This window comes from Pleurodeles waltl, chromosome 5 (genome assembly GCF_031143425.1).
Source record: "Pleurodeles waltl isolate 20211129_DDA chromosome 5, aPleWal1.hap1.20221129, whole genome shotgun sequence".
NCBI classification, from domain to species: domain Eukaryota; kingdom Metazoa; phylum Chordata; class Amphibia; order Caudata; family Salamandridae; genus Pleurodeles; species Pleurodeles waltl.
The window spans coordinates 570,822,672-570,839,123 of record NC_090444.1 but is presented as its reverse complement, the minus strand read 5'-3'; the positions used below and the strand labels follow the sequence as shown (position 1 = coordinate 570,839,123).

Genomic DNA, 16,452 nt, shown 5'->3' with positions numbered 1-16,452 from the left:
AGTTTAGATCTCCCAGGAGGATGTAGTCTGGAGAGGCGAGGGCGTGGGTGCTTGCGAGGTCGGAGACGGTGTCGCTGAAGGGGGCTCTTGGTCCTGGAGGGCGGTATATGAGGGTTCCTCTGAGGGAAGTGTTGGGGTCCGTGTGAATCTGGAAGTGGAGGTGTTCGGCTGTCTTGAGGGTGTCGTCCGTGTGGGTGTGGATCTTGAGGGTAGATTTGTGGGCGATGGCTATCCCTCCGCCGATTCCGTTGGTGCGATCTCTTCTGGTGATCTTGTATCTGTCAGGTATGGCGATGGCGATGTCAGGGGCCGAAGAGTCGTTCCACCAGGTTTCGGTCAGGAAGGCCACGTCTGGGGCGGTGGTGTAGAGCAAGTCCCAGAGCTCGATGGCGTGTTTTCGTGCGGAGCGTGTGTTGAGGAGGATGCAGTGCAGGTGGTTTGTGTTGGTTGTTGCTGGCTTCGTTGTTTTGTTGCAGGAGAAGTTGCAGGTGCAGCAGGAAAAAGGTCCTTTGGTGTGCTTCGGGATGGCCAGGAAGCACTCTGTGGAGGGGCCAGGGTTGAGGGCGAGGAGTTCGGGGGCCGAGTATCGGAAGGAGGAGGTGCGGGGGGCGTGAGGACCAGTGGGGGTGGCGCTGGGCGCCGTCCAGGCGCGGACGGGCGCAGACGGGCGCAGACGGGCTTGCCTCTGGCGCACCTACGGCGCGCCAGCGGCTCGGACGCGCAGCGCCAGCCATTAAGAAGGGAGGGGGGAGGGAGGAGCAGCTGGGAGGCGGGAGGCGGGAGGGAGCGGCGAATGGGGGCGCGAGGGGGGCGGGGCCGCAGGGAGGCAGCGGCAGGGAGCAGAGAGCAAGGGGGAGCGCACATGGGGAGAAAACACAAAAAACAAGGCACAAAAAAGTCAGGCACAATTTTAAAAACAGTCACAATTTTAAAACAGTCACAGAAATACACTAATGGCACAGTATACAATCGGGGAAACAGCAATCAGAGGGGCACAACGGGGGCAGATGCGCAGGAGGCGAGGCGCTTGAAAACAGTAAAAACGCACTTACAGGACGGCGAAAAGTGGCACAAACAGAAGGGGCACGACGGGGGCAGAAGCGCAAGGAGGCAAGGCGCTGAAAAATGAGGAAACCTGTCCTTGAACATATCAAGCTGTAGGTATCACACTCAAACAGAATTTTACGAAAAGGGTTCTCAGCTTTGGCAGGGGAAGGCTGATATAGCTACTTTTCTAGATCACATTATCATACTTTTTCTCAGTAAAGCTTTAGTTGATTAAGTCACTGTATCACACTTTTATCGGAGAAGTTTAATTAGTGCCTCTATCGTTTCCAACACATAGGATCTATCTCTGTGTCCTTGAGCCTGAAGTTAACTTGAAAAAGTCTTGTTGATGTTCTGGGCAGAAAGGAAGCCTCAATGTATTTTATTTATCTATTATTTAAACCCTTAAATGGCATACTGCATCACTAGGTGAATTGTCTTCAAGTACACCAATGAGCATAGATAAGAACAATAAAACACTAGAGGGCAAACTCATTGAACTGAACACCCTAACTGGTCATGATAGCTCTTCAGATGCTCAAGAAGGTAAGCTTGTTTTTTTAGGTCGACTGATTAGGCTTTGCACTTTTTTGATCCTGTCACAGAGAAGCAACAATAAACTTTAAAGGTGAATTTTCGTAATAATCACAAGACTAAGAATTGAGGGTTTGGCCACAACAACGTCTCGTGATGTTCGACTGAAGATACTGTGGAGCTAAACTATTCAAACATTTACATGCCAAACAACATTTTTGTAGCCTGTTAGAGATGGAGTTTCTGGTTGGCTAGGGTAGGTACCTCAGCCAAGCAGAAGCTACCACTCCAGTCAGGGCGAGTAAGCTACACACCAAAGATAACCTGCATTCACCCCCTCGTAGCTTGGCACAGAGCAGTCAGGCTTATCCCCAAAGGTCATGTGTAAAGCGTTTGCGCAACACACTCCGACCAGTAACACAATGATTACACTACAAAAGAGACTCCACACACGTTTATTTAAAAATATGTATGATATATTATTCAAAAGCAAGATTATCAGTGCAAAGGATGCATGGTTAGTGTATAAGATCAGGTGTTGCCAACAACATAAAATATACACAAATAGACTTACACCAAACACGTCAACTACTTGACGAGATCCCCCTCCCACAGTTGCCTATGGTGGAAGCACAGCTTTTAGAGGAACCCATTAGTGAGGAGGAAATTGAGACGGCGATCTCGACATTAAACGCTGGCAAGACGCCCGGTCCTTATGGGTTCCCCCAGGATTTAATAGGCATTTAGAGAAAACTTGACTCCACGTCTCCTATGCCTTTTTGAATAAATAGGAAAAGGTGGATCCTTTCCTCCAGAACCAGATACAGCCATGATCGTGGTGCTCCCCAAAACCCAACCCCCTTCACCCCACTGCGCAGATTACAGACCAATATCATTGATTAACACAGAAATAAAAAATTTCGCCTCTATCCTTGCCTCTTGCATTAAAAAGGTCCTGCTGCAGCTAATCCATCCTGACCAATGTGGGTTCATGGCAACCCGCAGCACAAGACACTGCATCCGCCGGCTACATGTAGCCTTGGCGGAAAGGCGCCGGTTGCCCCGAAGCCTGGCCCTCCTGCTCATAGATTTTGAAAAGGCTTTTGACTCAGTGGACTGGGGATTCCTTCTGCTGGTGCTCCGAAGGGCAGGAATGGGAAAACAATTCTGCCACCTAATTAAAGCACTATACACTAACCCTACGGCCTGCGTACAGGTTAATGGGACCATATCCTACAGGTTCGACATCCGACAGGGATGTCCCTTGTCCCCTCTGTTGTATACCCTGGCCATTGAGCCTCTAGCCCAGATGATCAGAACGGACTCAGTATACCGAGGTTGGAAAATGGGATCCATCTCATGAAGACAGGATAGCCCTATACTCAGATGACGTTCTGCTATATATGGAAGAGCCCAGTGTAATGGGCCAAAGGAGCCTTTGCCTTCTAAGGAAATATGAACTAATCTCAGGTCTCAGGATGAACTCAGCCAAATCAATCCTGATCCCACTAGAAAACACATGTGATTGCTTCGATTGGCAGAGTACCATACCCATAAGCAAATTAAGTTTTAAATACCTAGGGATTTGGGTAACCCTTTTGCCTGAATTAACATGGGCCAAAAATGTATCTCTAATGCTAACAAAGATCAAAACGAACATGCAGAGATGGCAGACCCTCCCCTTGAATGTGATGGGGCGGGTGGCCCTATACAAAATGATGATCCTGCAGAGACTAGTATACATATTCCAAAACGTTCCCATCCTCATCCCTCATCCCCCACTCGTGGTTCAAAAATCTCGAAAGCATCACAGGAAGATTTCTATGGTGAGGCAATAGACATCGAGTAGCGGTACAATATTGCCGGAGAGGAATGTACGACGGAGGTCTGGGTGTGTCAGACTCCTCTCTTTATTACCTGGCTACCCAATAGATAGTGGTCCATGACTGGTTTAATGGGGGATGGGATGACCCGGCGTACAAGACAGAATTGACACTCCTGGGGTTTCCGCGGGTTCTAGACATACTGTACGGAGCATCACTTCCTCGCAACATGGAGGAAACAACCAGAGTGGTCTTCTTGGCTTGGCAAGCTGCGCTACGCCACATTCATTGGAATACCGTTATAACCCTCCAGACTCCGCTATGGAGAGGGAAATGGATGTCTGCCTCAGCCACGCTGGAGGGATTTGCAATATGGGACCAAATAGGCATTTCCCTAGTTGGAGACAAATGGAAGGGGAGGGCCATGAAATCATTCCAAGACCTACAAACAGAATTTCAACTAAACCAGACACAGTTCTTTAGATACCTTCAACTAAGACACGCAATGCGAACCCACTTGCCCACCACAGGCCCCATACCAGACTTTAACCCACTAGAGGCCAAAGTGCTCATGGGAAAGATGGAGGGGAAAAGCATTTCTCAACTTTACAAAGCTTTAATCAACAACACTCCCGACAACGTAGCCATTTTTAGGGCTAGGTGGGAATCATGGGTCGGACCCCTAGAAGAAACGGAATGGAGGGAAGCCTTGATGGCACCCAAGGTGTTAGCAATCTCGCCAAGGTTCCGCATGATACAATTCTACTATTTATACGGGGCCTATTTTACACCATCCAAACTACATAAAATGGGAGCCCTCCCGTCTGCCAAATGCCCAAGATGCCCATATGAACCAGCAGGTTTCTTTCACATGGGATGGACCTGTCAAAAACTACAAAAATACTGGGAAGGGGTGACCCAGGACATAGGAAGGGCTCTGGGCCAAGAAATACAAAAATCAGTTAAGCTAATCCTATTGGGGGTAATGGAAGAAATGGGAGGCTCACGTGCTAAACGAGCACTGGCAGCTGCGGCATTGCTGGTCGCTAAGTGAGATATTGCCGCAGCGTGGACGTCCCCAGAAGGCCAGTTGATCCAAAAATGGAGAAAGGGGGTGGACTGGTGTGCCAATCAAGAGAGACTGGTATTTGAGTCTAGAGGGTGCCCACACAAATTCGGAAAGATATGGGGACGATGGCTAGATTCAATGACATAAACCAGATAAGTAATGGGATACATGAGGTTTCACAGGAACACTGTGGGGACAAGAGCTGCCGAGATTGCCACAACCCAGTAATGTTGTTGTCGAACAATGATGCCACAGTAATGATAAGATGTACAAATTTAATGCGTCCTTGTTTTGTACTTGAACCTGTTTTTTTCTCCTTTTCTGTATATGTTCGGAAAACAATAAAAATTTGTTTATCAAAAAAACCTTACTAGGAGGCTGATTAGAAATGCATTCAGAAAGTATACTGGTATTACTTTCCATGAACGTGATGCATAAGTACTTTTAAATGTAGGTATTTGTACAGTGTAACCTTAGATGCATTAAAGAAACCTTGGGGACAGAAGCACCTGTCACTTCTAAAGGATGGTAACACACAGTACCTTTCCAGGTACGCGATCTTGTTAAAGACAAAACATGGTATGTATTATAAAGATAATATGCATCCAAAGGGGCAGTAATTACCTGAGCCATGTAATGCCTCAGTCCATGACAGCAAAAGGGTACATGAATCAGAATGGTGCACGTAAGGCATCTCGGATGTGACAGCACACAAATCACTATAGACAATTATCAGGCGTCAGGACACCTGCACGCCTTCTAGGTCAAATACAGTAGATGTTCGTGTCTGGTAGAAAGAATATATTCAGAGCCTAACGCTGAGCATAGGTGGGCCCGTGCCTGTCTTAGGCTATTTACGGAAGTTCCCTATTGCAGGGCTCCTGCACCCGCCAGGCTTCAATGAGAAGCCTCCCTTAAGGGTTCTCCCCTTTATGCAGCAGAGACCAAAGCCCGCACAGAATGTTCCCCAACATGAGAAGGGGTTCCCGTGCAGTGCAGCAGCTGGCACCAGGGTGTCTTTCCTCCTCTAATTGGGTCACCCGTGAAGATAGCGGTGGACGAATACAAAACTTCCCCCGAGACCCGGCTCACCCTCTGCACTCCTTGCAGAGGCAATCAGGCTGTAGCGGGTAGGCAACTTCCCTGCACCCTTTGGGAAGTGCTGGTGTCTCTCCCCCTTTGTAGAGGGCAGCACAGGAGAGGCACAAAGCACGTAAGGCAAGCGCTGCTCTGGGGGATGGCAACAAAGAACCCTACGTACTGGAGGGTAAAAAGCTCACACCTCGTGCTAAAATGAGAACAAGGTGCTTACCATGCACTAATTAAAAATATAGCAGAAGGCAGGACTCAGAGTCCCAAGGCCAATTCTGAGGCAGCCATCAGCCCCAGGAGAGCACTAGGGGCACAGAGGGGGCTGCAGACCAGCACAAAAGATTATTGTTTAGAAACCTAGCAGGTAAACAGGACAGTGCAACAAAGCAAGTAACTCCAATGGTGGTTCTTCCAGGCAGCACCACAGTGCCTTGGCAGAACAGAGTCAGGGAGTAGCTGGCAGCAGGGAAAGAAGCGGAAAAGCAATCCAGGGAGTCCTTTATGTCACTCAGCAGCAGCGGGTAGCAGGGCAATCACAGATGACAAGTCTAGATGAGTCCTTTGGGCAGTCCAGCAGTCCTTCTGGCAGAGGCAGAGATTCAGTCCCAGTTCCAAATGTGCTCTAAAAATCAAAGGGCAAAAGCCCCTATAGTTATACTCCAAGTGTCCAATTTCTAGAAGGTGGGAGAAAGTTCTAGCCAGATCTGAACAGTTCCAATAATTTCCCTTCTCCCCTACTCTGGCTACATCAGGTGGGGGTAAACAAGCCCTTTGTGCACACCTTCCCTCTCCCCAGCCCAGGAAGACCATCAGTATGTAGATAATTGCATTGGTAACCCTGTCACATCAAACCCTCCTGATGGATGGCTGTCTGGAGAGTATGCACAAAGTGGAGCTGTCACTCTGCCCCAGTGGTATTTCTAAAATAGTAGTGTAAAATCTTCCTACACCAGTAAGCAGGGTTTCTCACTAGTATTCCAAACATACCAAACATGCCCATGTTGCTCCTTACAGATCAAAAAGTACCACTTAGACATATTTAAGGGCATTACCAATGTAAACCTATGAGAGTGGCAGGCCTAAGACAAGTTTGAAAGTTTACTTCTGTGGGTGGCGCAATCAGGGCTGCAGGCCCACTAGTAGCATTTAATTTACAGGCTCTGGGTATATGGTATACCACTTTACAAGTGACTTACTTGTAAAATAAATAAGCAAAACAAGTGTGAGTCAAATATACCAAGTTTTAGGGGAGAGAGCACATGCACTGTAGCACTGATTAGCAGTGGTAAAGTGCCCAGAGTCCCAAAGCCAATAAAAAGCGGGTCAGCAAAATAGGAGAAAGGCAAAAGGTTTGTGGATAACCCTGCAGAAATGGCCATTTCCAACATAGGTGATCTGTTTCTCCATAGGTATCTGGCGTAAGAATTTCACTACTATGGATATGCTCACTGTCTTCTTGATGTTCAAGTCAGGTAAGCTGATTTTGAACAACCCCAATGCTGTGTATGAAACTTAAGAATCAGTGATTAGAGGAGAAATTCATAGTCAATTGTATCAAACAAGAAAGAAGGAATAAATATTTAATCAGCTAATAAGGGATAGTGTACCGCACAAACATATGCTGCATTGTTTTAGGATATACGCTTTACTTCACCTCTTCTACAATGCATTCCTCCTGACACTTTGACCTCTGGTGATATCAACTGGTAACAATACAGTCAACCTTTCAAACTGGCCTTATGTAAGCAAAGAGCTTTAGTGAGTTTAAAGGTTTTCCTTCTGAAGACCTCTCTATGGTATTCCTTAAGGGAAATGTTGTTCTGAGGACCCAGCATATATAGACAGTGACATACCAAGCCACAAACGGTCTGCAACTACAGTATCTGGACTCTAATGAAGCACCACCTTGAACCTTCCTTAGTGTTACTGCCCAACCCTCACAGTCCATATGGTGGATAGGCTAAGGTAGGTAGAAAAATGAACGCCATGTTGACTGCTTTATGTAGTGAAAACAATTCAATTAGGTTCTGGTTGAAACGCTTTATTGGTGACAACCCCCATCTGCAGCTGCTTTGCCTGGCTCCTGGAGATAACTGCCATCTCTAGAACCTTGCAGTGGAACATTTACACCCATAACATACAATTTTAACATTGGAACATCACTATATGAACAAAGTAAAGCAACACTATACATCTTCCTCCTTTACACAACAAACAGAACACCTTAAATGTTCTTACCCCCAAATACAAACAGAATTACAAACAGCTATAAGATGACATAGATGAAGGATCGGCAACTAAAACAAATTAAAAAAAATAGTAATACTACCTACAAAGTTGAGCAATTTATGTACAGCAATACGAAACGATGAAAACAATCAGAGCAAAGTTTTGTCCAATGACAAAATAAGCTATTTTTTGGGGTTATATCACTGAACATGTCACACCTTTGTAAAATATTCCTTTAATTCACTTTCATCCGTAAATTGTTCGACAAAACTCTCATTGTCATGGTCTATTTCTTCACACATATTGGAAAACTGAAGTGAGTAACCATAATTTCCAAAGTGCAAACCTCATATCCGAACACGAACACAGGAATGATCATAGGAAAGACACTCCTCCTTTACAACTGAAATCTTCTAAAGTTTTATGTAAACTCACTTGGTGATCCCTGCATATTGACGTCCTACTGAAATGCCCAACTTTCAACATGGCTAAATTAGCCACGATTTCCTTAATGTGGGAAGGTTCAGAAAACTTGCTTTGACCTTTAAAAGACCTGATAGGATTATTAATTTTCCTACAATCTCCTATCTCTAACTTTATTTTGGCCCTCATTTCTGGTCATAGTATTCCTTGTACACAGTTTGTGTCTGTCTAATGTTCTCTCTAATTCTGGTGGGAGGCCAATCTCTAGGTCTTTCAATCGCCACCCAACACAAGTTATTCCTATATAAGATTCCTTTCCTCTTAGAATCGTGGAGTGACTGACCCCAGAAACATCTAGGGTTATCTGATATGCTCCTATCAATCTCAATAACTCATTTTCCCACAACAAACTTTTCTTTACTGCAAGTTGTATCCTCCCCATGATGACTCTGTTGAACCGTTCTACATTGTCACTGCTAATTGGATGATACAAAAAAGGTTAAGTTATGTTTTATGCCATTTCTAGAAAAGAAATCCTAAACTTCTTTCAAACAAATCTGAGGTCCATTGTCACTTACAATACACTTATGAAGCCCTTCCCTCGACAATAAAGGACTCTAAAAATGTAATGACACCAGACAGATCAATCTTTGTCAACACCTTATCTTCAGGCCACTTTGAAAACACGTCAAGTAATACAATTACATTATTTAACACCACCACTCAAAATGAGTATAAGTTCTAGGATGTAATGCCTCCCTCTATGTTTCTGGTGATTCACAAATCATGTTTAAATCAGCCGTTATGGTTCATAATATTCTACGATGTTATTCTCTCTGAATTTCCAATGTTCTGTATAGACGGAAGCTGTTTCTTTGTGCTGTGACCTACAGGTACTGAGGAAAACAATAATGAATAAAACCCAGCCACTGGTATTAACTGGAGCCCCACTGTGCCACCACAGACAGGAACCAGCCATATGCAAATTAGGCATGGTCCCACTCCAATAGGAGTAGCTGAGCCCAAAGTGGCAAGTCGTACTCCCCCTGAACTAGAACACAAGCAACCTCAAACCTGTGGGCATGCCTTGTAAGGCTCTATATGCACAAAAATAAACTATCTTAGCATCCTTGTTTCTTGCCCTCTAAACAACAGTTTCCCAAGTAGTCAAGTAGTTCGAGAAAGGACTGAGTGTTCCACCTAAATTAATTGATACTTCAGTACAGGAACTCAGGTAAACTGATGATACATTAAGATTAGACAAAACAACAATAGGGTTATAGCATACAACAAAACACAAGGTAGGTATTGTGTGGTAATATTCCTGAAAGTTAATGTGGAGAAGACTATGGTTAGGGTGACTAAACAGATGTGGGAGAAGAGCCCACCTAAATGGTGTTTATGTGGAGAAAATATGAATGTATTGACACAGTATTGTTCCTGGAAATAACCTTTGATGTAAGTTTCTTTAAAGTTTTGTAATGCAGAGGCAGAGGAATTCATGGTATTGGCAGGATGAATTGGACTAGATGCATTATTTAGGTATACTGCCTCACTAGGGGTAAGGATTACAGAAAGCCTAATATGCTAAGAACTCCCTCCTTCTGTGTAGCACAGAATTCCTTTTAATTAATAAAGCACATGAAATGAAGAACATGGAGGGTGAATTTCAAAACAATTGCCTTTGTTCACAACATATAGGTCCTGAAACAGGATCTAGGTTTAGAAAATATATTCTTTATAATCAAATATTCCCAGTAATAATTTGTTAGTGATATTTACTGGTGAATGCATGAATGGGAATGTTTACAAAACCGCTTACGGAAAGGCATGATAAATGATAAGTATAACACAAAGTATAATACAAAATTGAATGTGGGCAAGTATCAGACACTTGAAATGTTCATATTGCCTATGAAAGCTAAACATGACAACATTAGAAAAAATACTACTCTACGCTGAAAAGGGTGAGATCGCAGTTCTTTACATCTAACTCAATGTGTCTCAATGTTCACTCCTATTACTACTGTTCATTTGTTGTAATGAGCATTAATGTTGATATGCCATATTTGAAGCACTCTGGTGCCCCTGTGTCCAGGTCTATGCTATAGAAATACATCAAATGATAATCAGTTAAAGAAAATCTTGAACACATTCAAAAAATTATGCAGCCATACAGAAAATGTTGGAACCATCACTTGTTCACTATTGCAGAGAGGTTTGAGGATGGTATCCTCCAAACAGGCGAGACTTTTTAAAGTCATTTTCCATCAGAGAACATACGTTTCAATATAAGAAGTGCAAGAGAAAATTTTATATCAAGAACGTAATTGCCCTCTAGGTAATCTTGTTTTCAACATTTTGAACATATAGTGGGTGTGTGGCAAAAACTAGTTTTCAACAAATATAATGAATAAGTTCAACTGAAACTGATAAAGACACTATATTGTGCTAGTTTAACCTTAAGTTTAAGAGCTATAGATACTGAAAACACATACAGGCATTTTATGTAGAATACACTAGAAGATAAATGCAGAAGAAAGCTTTTTGGATCTTTATTTTACTTTTTTTTACCTGAATGGCCGGGTAGGTTCTATTATTGTCAGTACTTCTCTCTCCCGGAATGCTGCCTGCAGATCGACCTTCAACCCTGTACCTGAATCGCATACCTCTCTGTTTGGGCTGTTCGAATATTTCAACATATGGTTGTTGTACACCTTAAAAATACATACATATACCAAGTTACAAATCAAGAATACACTGAGCACACACACTATGAGCAAATCTCATCCTAATCATTTACAAATCAGAAAATCTTACCTAGGTGAGTGGGCCTCTGCATCAGGGAGTGATGGTTTGGCACTACAGAAAAAAAAATCATAAGAGGTGGGTGAGAAAGCCAAATGGAGAATAAAATAATCATAAATGAAGTATTATACAGTTAGAACTTTTAGTAAAATTGGCACTCAGACTTAGAGGTGGTCAGGCCAACAAATTAAAAGGGAGAGCCAAATTCAACAGTTTGGCTTGGCTCTAAGAGCCCAAACAAGAACCGAGCTGGCAAGATATTTGCCATTTAAATGTGCAACTAACGTTATTTAAAATATGGTAAAGACTATTCCAAATTCAAAAAAAGTGTTTCTTGAACACAAGGAAGTGTTTTACCTTAGTACGTTAGATTGTATCAATGCAGTGAGTGGCATCTACTAGAAGTGATAGCTTCCAAACATGAACTTAGAAACATTCATGTCCCTCCCTAACATTCTGATGATTAGGGCCAGCTAGTTGCCATGGTACCCTATATGTGGCCTATGTTGTTGTTACTGATGGAGTAACACTATACTCCACTGTAATGTACACAAGATAGGTTTTTGTACAGCTTGTTTCCTGAAATGATGTTTTTTTAAAGTTTCTATCAAATGTGATAAGGGAAATGGTGGCCTCGGAAACATATATGAATTCTGAGATCTTAGGCAACTCTGGGTATTGAGAACACAATGCACACGTTGCATACAAACCTGATGCTTTCCAAATGGACAAGGATAAAAATAGAAGCCCAAATAATCCAATGCAAACATAGGCAAGGTTCCGACTGATGCGGACGAGGCCAATGTTTACCCTACAGGACTAACATTATTTATGCTAGATAGTTGAGAAAATCCAATTTTTGTACTGGGGTGATCCTCAGAAACTACCCGATGGGACTGTCCACCGACAGGTACCTTGAAAGTTGTCAAGCACTTGTGGTTTGTCCTGAGGAAGCCCAACTCAATAGGCCAAAACACATAAATTAGTAAACTTTGAGGAGTTCTTATTTCTTTTATCACATGGAACAGTTGGATTAATTCTAACTGAATGTATGAATTGATAATTAAGTGTATAGTTCATTATTTTGGACATCTCCAGGAACAATGGAACTACATGTGTGGTCACACTAGATATATTAAAAAGAACTTTGCAGAGGCACTCAAAGCATTAGAAATGCAAAATATCACATGTGCAATAAATATCATAGTAATTTCTGATGAGATATTGTATAATTTTGTGTAATGGTATAATTTATTTGTGACACATGGAGGTTCATCTACACAACTTGAGTTGTGAGTAAAATACTATGTATCTTACCAATTGTAAGCAATGCTACTGTTGTTGTACCTAACAAAGGATCTTATTTTGCAATTTATTCACATATAGAACTCCAATGGAAACATCAAAATCCTTGAGGATTGCATACACTCTAGAGAAACTCATAACTTGACATATAATGCTACAACGTCAACATGCTTTTGATATTAAATACAAAGACAGTTGTGTAGCAATATGGAAAGACTGATCACATCTAAGAAAACATGCAGTTAGGTTCACTTCCTACCAGACTTCACCACACTCGCACATCAATACCTTTTCTCCATGCATGTGACTTTCACTTCAACTAACTCTAGAGGACCACCAAATACAACACAAAGTCAGAATGATATTTCATAAAAACACTGCTTCAAGACTGCATTCCAATGCAACAGAGATCAGAAGGCCCTCCTGATACATACTTGTCTTTACATGGGGCTCTTCAGAGAAGTGCAGCAGTGTCAGTTGTAACTCTGTTAACTTTTCACAACATAATGCTTCAGTGCTTTTTAGTAACAATCTTCCCCCAAATGGACTATCTTCCCTCTGTATGTCACCAACAGCCTCTACAAAGCTATAATTGATATGCAAACCAAATATTGGCACACTACATCAAAGCAGCTTAAAAAACTTTCCAGTGAATTCCTACGCTCGTCTGAGGAGCTCCAAACAGAGTAAAATACCTATCAGAAATTGCACTGAAGCCAAAATGTGAGAAAATTGATTACCATATGATAAATTACACTGCCAGTAAAAGAATGGATTGAAGCAAAATGTTAGGAAATAAATTACTTGGTGATCAACAATAATTATAATATTACATTGTGGCCTGATTACGTGTGCTATTAAGGCAAGGACTAGATGCAATTGTGATGCTGTAGATTTTATGCAAGTATGTAATTACAAGGTCCACAGTGCAATCATAGCTCAGACATACAGAAAGCCAAAATATACACACAAACATTAATAGGGTGAGTTTACAATAGAGTTTGTCTGCACTGTGTGTCTTGGAGATGTATTGAAAGACTTATTCACCTTTCCTTTTTAGCTTCATACAGAGGAAAGTAGGCTTCACGAGCCAGCAAGGTACTTCAGAGAGAACGTCTCTATTATAGCTAGGAAAATCTTATCCATAAAACAATGTACATAAAAAAAGTGTGGAATTTGCATGTGTGGGCAGGGATGGCAGTGGTGAAAAATGACAGAAACCTAAAATCATTGCAGGGTTGGAAAATGACATTGGGGCCCTTCACTGTAAAGGAGTGTTTTTCATTTCACACTTTTAGAATGTGAGATACAGAAAGATAAAGTGGGTCATTACGACCTCGGCGGTCTTTTCGCAAGACCGCCGAGGTACCGCCGTGCTGAAGACCGCCAGTGGTGGCGGTCTTCCGTGCCGCGTATTATGACCGCTGGCAGCCCGCCGTCCTTTTTCGTACGGAAAGCCGCCAGCAGCCATACTGGCGGACGGCGGGAAAGTGGAGGTTGCTCAACCTCCACCGCCACGTCAACAGAACACCGCCCACTGAATCACGTCCCATGATTCGGTGTGGCGGTGTTCTGGTGACGGTGTGTTGGTGGCGGAGCTGCCCCCATGGATCCCGTCCCCTCCCGGAGGATCAACGGACAAGGTAAGTTGATTGTCCGTTAGGGAACGGGGTGTTGTGTGTTGTGTGCGTGCATGGGGGTGTGCGTGTGAGAGTGTAGAGGGGGTGAGTGAGTGAGTGAGTGAGTGTATGCGTGCGGGGGGGTGTTGTGTGTATGGGAAATGTGTGCGGGTCGGACGGTTTGCATGTCTGTATGTGTGCGGGTATGTGTTGTCGGGGTGTATGTGTGCGTGTAGGGGAGTGTATATGTGCATGTTGGGGGTGTGTGCGTGTACGGTTGTGTATATGTGCATGTTCGGGGTGGGGAGGGGGGTTGTGCCACCTTTGGGGGGTGGCAGGGGGTGTAGGGTGTGGGGGGAAGATTCGTGGAGGGTAGCGGGGTGGGGGAGACCCCTATCACCATGGATCTCATGGCGGTTCCCAACCACCCGAGATCCATGGCGGTATGCAGGGTCCTGATACCGTCAGCGGTCTAGTGACGACCGCCGGGCTGGAGACCGCAATCTCCAGCCCAGCGGTCTTAACTGCCATGGCGGTCGGAATGGTGAAGTGGCGGATGACCGCAGCTGTTACAATTCCATTTTTTTCCGCCGGCCTGTTTGCGGTCTTACCGCCGCTTTACCACTGACCGCCAGGGTTGTAATGAGGCCCCAAGTGTTTTCCCAGAAACATGCAAATGTTGTTTAATTGTTATAAACAGAATTAAAACCAGTTCTCTGGGACCTAAGATCAGCAATATACACATCAACACATTTTCAACATTTCTTCCTTGCTTCTGTGCTAAACACCATAAAAGAACATATAGAATTCAAGGTATTAAATCATTCCAAATCCAAAATCACTAGAAGCCATTTCATTAAAGTATGCTCATGGAATCTGAGAATCTTAAAGTGTTGGCTGGCAGTATGTGAAAAGAGAATAATTGTAGGAGGTTGGTTCAATTTATGGTGTACACCTAAGGTGTGGCACCCTATACTGAGTACAGGCAACTCTTAGTGATAGTGTTTAGGTGTCCAGATAGCAAAAGCTCTGCAGGGGGAGCTGTGGTGAGTAGCTAAAGCTTATCTAGGAGGAGTGTAAAGCACTTGCAATACCACAACAGTCAGTCAGTAACCAAAAAGAAAGAACCACACCAGGCATTGCAAAATTAAAGGTTTCTTTATTACAACACTAAAGCTAAACTAACATTGGTATATCAATATACAAAAAATATATTTAGTAACAGTAAGCAAAAGCATGAACATACATAGAGCCCTATTGGAGGGGGAGGGGGGGGCAAACCATATACTAAGAAAGTGGTATAAGAATGGAGGTGCCCAACCAAGGTAGGTATGATAGGATTCTTGGGTCTAGGGGAGTAGGAAATCATCAGAGGTAAGTACTAGAAATCCCACATGCTCCCGGGTGCTGAGCTGTTATCGAGCTGGGTGTCCTCTAGGCAGGACTGTCGCGATCGGATTTTTATGGATTCAGGACCCTTCCCAGTGGCGTGGAAACCAGTTGGCACAAAGAAGGTCGAAGAGTGTCCTCATCCGTGGATACCCAGAAGACTGGAGTACCTACACCAGGGAGCCCAGGTGCATAGGGGTGAAGAGGAGTTGGATACCCTCATTGGAATCAATGGAAGCCTCGGTTGTCCAGCTGCTGTCTCGACCCGTGGAACAGGCCAGTAGAACCAAAAGGTAGAGTCCGGACGAGAAGAACCTGAAAAAGAAGGGGACAGTGTCCTGACCACTCAGAAATGTCCAGGCAGTGCAAGTAGGCAATGCTCACCCTCTTAAAGGTGAAGTTCCTCCAGGGCGGTGAGGGAAGAAGTCCAGCCGCGGAGTCCAAGAGGATGCAGGTGATCCTTGGAGTCACCCACGAGCGGTCCCAGGTCGATCGCCGGATTGCAGAAGGGTCAGTGGCCAGCCGGACCACCAACAAGCCTTGGCAAATGCAAATGGCTGTTGCAAGGAATTTTGCAGATTTTGGAGGACCAGCAAGGTCCTAGTGACCAAACCTTTGGGGAGACAGGACAGACCTTCAGCAGGAAGGAAAGCCAGCTGGAGTTGGAGGAGCCCCTACAAGTGACCCACTGGCAGCAGGCATCAGGAGCCTTTACATTGTCCGTAGGACAGCAGGATCCACCAGCCGGTTGTCGTTGTCTTGAGGTGCCTGCAGATTCAGGGGAGTGACTCCTTCGCCCCAAGGAAGATTACTTCTTGCTTCTTGGATGCAGGCAAATCCCTTTTGATCTTGAAGGATGCACAGCCACAGATGTTGCAGAAATATTGCAGGAGCTGGAGAAACAGTGTGAGCCCTCCCAACTGGATACAGTCTTGTTTTAGTTCCAAAAGCAGATCAGCAGCGGTTCTGGAGGCCAGGAGCAGAAGATGCCTTGCAGAGAGTTCCTTGAAGAGCCTTGTTTGATGAATCTGAGGACCCATCCTTGGAGGAGCCCTTAAGTAATACTAAAAGGGGCTTGGTCACTCTGAAGTGACCCACCTATCAGAAGGGATCA

At 44.1% G+C, this 16,452-nt stretch overlaps 1 protein-coding gene across 1 annotated transcript in view; it reads right to left on the bottom strand.

Annotated features, from left to right (window-relative positions):
- Nucleotides 1–16,452, bottom strand: part of REL (REL proto-oncogene, NF-kB subunit) — a 266,069-nt gene that overhangs the window by 187,807 nt on the left and 61,810 nt on the right. The window contains exons 2-3 of the mRNA XM_069234380.1: nucleotides 11,038–11,079; nucleotides 10,792–10,934 (exon numbers count right to left, since the gene is read on the bottom strand). Of these exons, the coding sequence (XP_069090481.1) occupies nucleotides 10,792–10,934; nucleotides 11,038–11,079 (185 nt within the window). The remainder of the gene's footprint in view (nucleotides 1–10,791; nucleotides 10,935–11,037; nucleotides 11,080–16,452) is intronic.